Here is a 7197-nt window from a genome sequence, read left to right on the forward strand (position 1 = left end):
TTTCTCGTGGTGCATCCATGAACCAGCATTTCATGTTTATTGGGACGACCGAAGGGAGTCCCTTCTATACTTTTACTATGGAAACCTAGAAATGCATTGCTTGCAACGCTTTTTTTTCACTTTTAATCGATATAATTTAATGGGTATTGGTCGTTTTTTCCCGAATTGGGTCGGCATCGGAGAGTCATCATCCCCAACTACTGTTAGAAGGGATGAATACGGACGGAAGTCAACCCGGTTGATAGTTATTACGACATTAAAATGGTAGAAAAATCGTCACCTGAACATTTAATTTTAATCTTGACTGTTGATTACCAACAAAATTCAAACTGTTATAAAATAAGTGTTACGTTAAATATGGCGCTTATAAATGTTACAAAATCCCAGTTACCAAAAATGTACAAACACTGTTACGAATAGTGTCACAAAAAAACAGCCCTACAATTCCATTGATCCGCTCGGCACTCCAAATTTCGGTCTTCCTATACTGTTGCTACAATCATCTAGTTATGTTCACATTTTGAAAATTCAGAAATCCCGATTCCCGACAAGCGTATCTCTTTAATTCAGAAATCCCGATTCCGGACAATCATCTAGTTATGTTCACAAGCGTATCTCTTTAATAGATCGCCTAATAAATTATAGGTCCTCCAAATATGACTTATATCTTCCTGGTTCCTATTTAGAATCACATGTTTCTGATGAAACATAACATTAGACAGTACACTTAGAGAATGACTCGTTCGTGTCAATGGTGAAGGACCCAATTAATTTCTAGCCATGACTTATACGATATTATGACGATGATGGACCCAATTGCTTGACATGAGACCCCTGCGCCCTTTTCATCTGGAATTCTGGATGGTGCGTATTTATGATCGCCACCCTAAGTAAGTTTATCCCGGTTATTTCTTTTTAAACTCGCCATGGACAAATCGTGACAAAACCAATTTAGAGCAACGGCAGTGGAGTGAGTATAATCAAAGAGCAAAAACCAAAAAAAACTAAAAAAAAATTAGTTTACTCCGTCGGGCGACGTCATGGTACACGAGTAAAATTTGGTCGAGCGCAACTTAAATGTTCGCCCAAATCAGGCTCACTCTAAAAACTCGTCCACTTTATACTTGTTTAATTTTTTTTATTCAAACGTAAATATAATCTTCGTCCCAGCATCAGGCGCACTTTATACTTACGCCACACCTCAAACGTAAATTATACCTATGCACGGTGTCAGACGTAATTTTAAATTACGCTCCACCAAAACCAAACTAAAAACCGAATATGGTTTGGTTTTTGGTTTTAGTCTGGTATTTGATCTTTACTCCGTTCCGCTGTGGTTGATTTCTGATCCAAATATTTGGTTTTGGTCGATGACTGTGGTTGCTCTTAAAAGATCATATTCTTTCTTTTATCTATAAAAAATAATATAAATATATAATTAAACTGTACTTTAGTTTTGGTTCCAAAGCTATTAATAAATCTGCGTAAAACACCTAAACCTTCATCTAAACTGGGACGAAAGGAGTATAAATTTAATAATCTCATTACCATCTATCATGCTAATCAACCTGCACATCAGCTCTATCATTTTCCTAATGTTAGAACCAAATCAGCTAAACATAATTAAACTGTACTTTAGTTTAGCTGATTTGGTTTTGGTTCCCAAAGCTTTTTCTTGTTTTGACAAGAACGACTCATGGACTAAAAAGGTCACGTAGTATGTGGAAAGCTTAAGAGTTGGTTGATCCTCTCTTTTCTTGAAAAAAGGATGGAGCACAGTGAGATCTAGCTAGACACCTTTGGACAACAAGTACCGATACTCTCAAACCTTAACAAGTACACCTTGGGTTCGCATTAAACAAAAACAAAGGATTTGCTAGTTGCATTAAACAATAACAAAGGGAACAACGGATTCCTAGTGTTCTAAACATCTTTACAGATATTCTTAATTAATTGATCAAACAAGTTGGATTAAATTTAATCTCTTTTAATTGTTTCTTCCAATGAAAGTCAAGGATTAAGTGGATCCACTGATCTATTGCTTGGTAATTAAGTTCAATCAATTGGGAATATTATTTATAAGTACTGATAAAATGATTAATCGAATAGTTAGATTAGAGTATATTAAAGTGTCTGATATACCTTAAAATTATACTATAGCTTCAGATAGTGAGAAAAGAAATCCGCCCATGATTAAAACCAGGTGGTGGGGATTCTCCATGTGGAGAGATGCGCATTCAGATACGTAAATTTGCACTAGTTGCATTATTTTAAGACTGTATTTGGCAGCTTAGGGGAAGACATTTAAGGTTTTACTCCTTAGGGCTTGGAGAAAAAGCTGGTTTTCACTGCTGAATTTCAGATTTCATATGACATTTAAAGTTTTTTTACTCCTTATGACATTCAAGGATCGCCCGGGTCGCAGTGTTACTGTGTTAATATACTTTTAGTTTTTTAAAGATTTTCCTGCGGAATTTTATTTTACACCAAAGAACCAGCATGTGAAAATGCTTTTTAACTGTTAAGAAGGAATGACATGTCCTGCTAATTGAGCTTCGCAGGCCCAACTTGTTAATGCTCAGCACCTGGGCAAATAAAACACAGAGCTGCTCGAAACGTTTCGTATCAAATATATACTGTAATTCCATAAATTACTAGGTGAAAATGTGACTTGTATAGTTGTAGAAATGGACAATCTTGTGATTTTTTATTGGTAATTTATAAAAGAAAGGTTTAGTTTTCGACCTTATAGGCATTACATAGACTTTACAGTTTCAATGACATTGCAGTTATACCTGCGAAGAATTGCTTTAGTTCTCTCCACTTCACCAAGCTGGAGATTGACAATGAGGTAACCTGTTCTGGTGATTTCTGGAATGTGGTGAGAAATAAAACCCCAATATGTGAGCTCTAATGACGTGTCATTTCCCGGAAAATGTTGGACACCTTTGGAGATAATCTTGGAAGGAATTTGAATAACTGTACCACAAAACACAGAGAAGTAAGAAAATAAGTTTCTGATATAGTCATAAATGCATAAGATGCATCACTCAGACGATATTTGAGATTCAGAGCTTACGGAGAAAGTAATGGACACATCCTAAATGTGTGTCACAATAATACAAACATGGTAATGACACTGTAGAACTGATTTGAGTGGACAACTAACCAAAGAATACTTTTTCCCAGCACATAAGTATCCATACCAAGACAACCTTAAACAGTTTTACTAAGCAAAAAATGTGTTGCTAGTGAAAGATGAGTAGAATCAATCCTGGATGTTCCAGCTATGTCAGTCCTCTGATGGTTACAGTATATAACCATCCAAGTGAGAAATTTTGCCAGGTGGCAATGTTTATCCAAATCGATATAAAGATATTCTGTTAAACCATTCCCCAAACCAATTCCATCAAAAGGCACATCGGCTATGTGATTGCTAACAAGACAAGTAATATGACTGAAGTATTTGAGGTTGTAAGACGTACCCAAAGTTTCACACACGCATCAATAACAACTGGAACGAGGCAGACGAAAAGGACTATAGCAGATTGATCCACCTCAAGCCCATAATGATCGACCAGTACTTCTAGCAAAGTCTGCCAACCAGATTCAGAATGATAACTGCAATGTTGCCGATAAAGAAAAAGGATAGACATAAGTATTTGTCATTTATAGTAGACTAAATTACTACGAGAGAAACAATGGATGAATGGATCTCAAAAGGCCACAATACTTAAAGTTAGCAGTTATAATCCTGCCCACCAGACCAGTAATGAGTTCAAATGTTATGGAGCTTACATCATGAGCTGTTGCGGGATATCATTAACCATTTCATCAATATTAGAGACTCAGAAACATATGGATATCAGGATACGAGGCCTATATATTGTACAAAATGATTTTCTCATTGCGGAGATAATCCAAACACCAAATATATGTATGAAAAATTGGCAATTGCAGAATCCGGTTTACTTTGACCTAGATATTTCCTACGAATGTAGCTATATTTTGATGATGTAAATTGAACGTCATCCCTGACTCGGACCTACAGAGCCATCTAGATAACTTATATGCAGTTACACACATGACACAAGCATATACAGACAACACTCATCAGCATAAAAATAGTGGAAATAACACAAGCATTTAGTTTTCCTTGAATTATAACGTCTCAAAACCAAATTAGCACAACTAGCATATGAGTAAAACTAGCTTGTCATTACGTTTTAGAAAGTAGTATAAGCAGTACCAAAGAACAATAACTTACCCCAAAAATATATCAGTAATAAGAATAATAAGGAATGCCTTTCCGGTATCTGAAATATTATTTATTAGTTTGTACCCTGTAAATTTTAGCAAAGCCACCTACACAAGTGAAAAAGGAAAAAGTTAATTACAAAGATATCTGGTCATGCCTGAGGCAAACTGAGACAGTTTATTGACTTGATTCTAAAAAAGACAAGTTTTGATCTAGTTTTAGTCCAGAAATATCGGATAACTTTTCCCAAGTTGATTTATACATCAACCAAAAGGAGACAGAAAAAGGAAAAATAAGAGAACTGAGTAATTTCTCACTTTGCTTTGATTGAAGTATAAAAGCATAAAAAGCGCTACCCCAAATACCATATCTGACCATATATTTGCAAATGCTCTCCGGTTTTCTAATCTCCATTCATCTCTTAACTCTAACCTGAAGAGTGGCCAAAGGGAAGCAATATACCAAATAAGTACACATTTAAAAGTTGTTCTCAGTAGAGTTTCAGCCTAGAACCTTCTCTAACATTATTCTTAAGTTTTATAAGGCGGCCAGAAACACATAGAAGTTTTGGGTGAAAAATATTGCCTAAAGATGAGATTTTAAACAATTAAGATGAACTTACGCTTTAGGCCGCAACTGCAACCAAACCTCATCATCGGAAAGAGGAGGTGATTTACCAATCTCCGCTTCAAGCCTATAACTTGATCTCTCAATTTTCAATTCCTTCACCATTTGAAGTTTTTGCGGTCTCCGTACATCAAAAAACTCGGCTGCAAGTGGTACAGTCTTCACATATCTGTTCAATTTGTAATAGGTTATGTAGAGCATTTCTTCTCTTTTTACTACTAAATCATACGTATATAACAATCACAAAAAAGAACATTTAAGGGTGGTGAAGATGCATATGTTGAAGGCTGTGAAACCAATTCAACACATAGAATTAGAAATGAATGATCTCTGAAGAATCCCATTAGATGGAAATGCAAAGCAACATGTACAAGAGATTACCTGTCCAATAATGGCATGAGAACAAAGTCATGCACAACAAAGTCCAAAGCCCAAGGTATTAACACCAACACTGCCAAGAATTTAGCCTGGAAGTAACAATGTTAACACATGAGGTTTACCATATTGAATTTTAACGCACAATTGAAATAAAGTCTCATGATGTAATTACGTAGCACAGCACGTCATAATACTTACAGAATTTGACGAGGCATACTGAAACACGCGATCTTCATATAATAAATCATCTTCTTCCATGCCGAAAACTAAATCCTTTACAGTTTTAACTAAGCCTCTTTCAGGCATCATTTCACTCGGATCAGCACGAACCTCATTTACACTGTTCTCAATAATATCACTCCAGTCTCCACCATAAACTTGAGAATCCGGCCCATCTTCAACAAGCCAATCTTCCCACATTCCATTCTCCACATTTTTCATATCCTCTTGTGCTTCGCGTAATTCCGTAATTGCCTCCGCTCTCCTCTTCCACGCTTCGAACTTCTCTTCCTCCGATAATTTTTCATCACCAGTGGGGAATTCTAATTCTACTTCTTCTTCCAGTAAATCTTTCTCTTCTAAACCAAGCCAATTAGCATCTTCATCTAAAAAGAATTTCTTCCACCATGGTCTTTTCTTTTTTGAACCCCATTTTTCATCATTCTTAGCTTTTGTAATAAACATACAATTTCTTTTCCTTCTTCTTCCAATTAATGATGATGACACCATAGAAGAAGTGATCAAAGAACTAGGGTTTGTACTACTAATGTTGTAAAGATGTAATCTTTTGTTGGTATTAAATAATGTAAAATTCTCACATAATACAATAGAAGTGCTCATTAAGAACGTATACTAGAGTTCTTAGCATTTTTCAGAGTAACATTTCACTTCATTTCAACATAAAAACAGCATTTTTATCAGGAAAAAATGAAATAAAAAGGTATAGAATTCAGCTTAAGAACTTACTCAACTAGAAAGAAATGATAAAACCCAGAAACCCATTTCTTCTGCAACAGATTTTCGTGAGTCTTTCATGGTTCACTCCATTAATGTATTTAGCGGGAGAAGATAAACGGTTTGTTTCAACTTACAATTATCAAATGGATAACTTGAAAAAGAAAAACAAGATATTTTGCGCACGTTAGTGGCTAACATACACACTTGTAGCTAAATTACGCAGAAATCGGACCCGAATGCGGGCCAGTTTACACGAACCAGTTTTTTTATTTTTTTGGTCAAGGGCCCTAATTCATAAAGAAGCCAAATAGGATGTTTATACCTGAAGATGGAATTAGAGTACCTTGGCATATTGAGCCAAAGTATGAGCAACCGGATGAATGGAGAATTTTTTGTGAAATCTCTATCTGGAAAATTGTAAAAAAAATTTTCTGTTGTCCTCCAGAAACAAAAAAACTCTACAAGACATTATGGAACATGTATATTTCTCGAATAGTCAAATCGTTTATCTGGAGATGTCTCCAAGATGTATTGCCAACTAGACAGAAGCTAGGGTCAATCCTAAGTGTTTAGACGAAATTCGTATTTTTTCAAGCTTCTGTTAAAACAACATAACATATATTCTTTGATTGTGCTTATGCGAAAGAAGTGTGGAATCTTCCTCCTATAGCTCAGGGAGTAACTCTTTAACTCAAATTCTTTAAATGATAATTCTTTCTTTAACTCATCATAATAAATGGAAAGGAGTAAATGGGAACTCTATTTCCATGGCTTTGGCATCCACAAAATGCTGCTTCGTACGAAAAGAAAGATGACTCTGGATATTTAAAGATAAGCAGAGATCTCCTGCTCAACTAGCCATGACTATTGAGAATCATTATGCTTATTGCCACCCTCATATGACCAATATGATAGTAAAGACTCATCATAATAATAGTTAAAAGGGATATAATTTGGAAATTCCCTTATATTAACAC

At 35.4% G+C, this 7197-nt stretch overlaps 1 protein-coding gene across 3 annotated transcripts; it reads right to left on the reverse strand.

The window, feature by feature from the left end:
* Positions 1–2618: 2618 nt before the first annotated feature.
* LOC113298960 (chloroplast envelope membrane protein-like) lies at positions 2619–6334 on the reverse strand. Of its 3 annotated transcripts, none has more exons than XM_026547862.1 (7): positions 5462–6334; positions 5267–5352; positions 4881–5054; positions 4624–4690; positions 4268–4365; positions 3486–3621; positions 2619–2979 (listed from the first exon to the last, which is right to left on the reverse strand). In XM_026547862.1, the coding sequence occupies exons 1-7, from the start codon at positions 6101–6103 to the stop codon at positions 2911–2913; spliced, it is 1272 nt and encodes a 423-aa protein (XP_026403647.1). In that variant the 5' UTR covers positions 6104–6334; the 3' UTR covers positions 2619–2910. The 3 variants fall into 3 exon arrangements, with proteins under 3 accessions (XP_026403647.1, XP_026403646.1, XP_026403645.1); XM_026547861.1 differs by having other exon boundaries at positions 4615–4690; XM_026547860.1 differs by having other exon boundaries at positions 4576–4690.
* Between the last annotated feature and the right edge of the window lie 863 nt (positions 6335–7197).

Source organism: Papaver somniferum, chromosome 7 (assembly GCF_003573695.1).
Source record: "Papaver somniferum cultivar HN1 chromosome 7, ASM357369v1, whole genome shotgun sequence".
Taxonomy (NCBI): domain Eukaryota; kingdom Viridiplantae; phylum Streptophyta; class Magnoliopsida; order Ranunculales; family Papaveraceae; genus Papaver; species Papaver somniferum.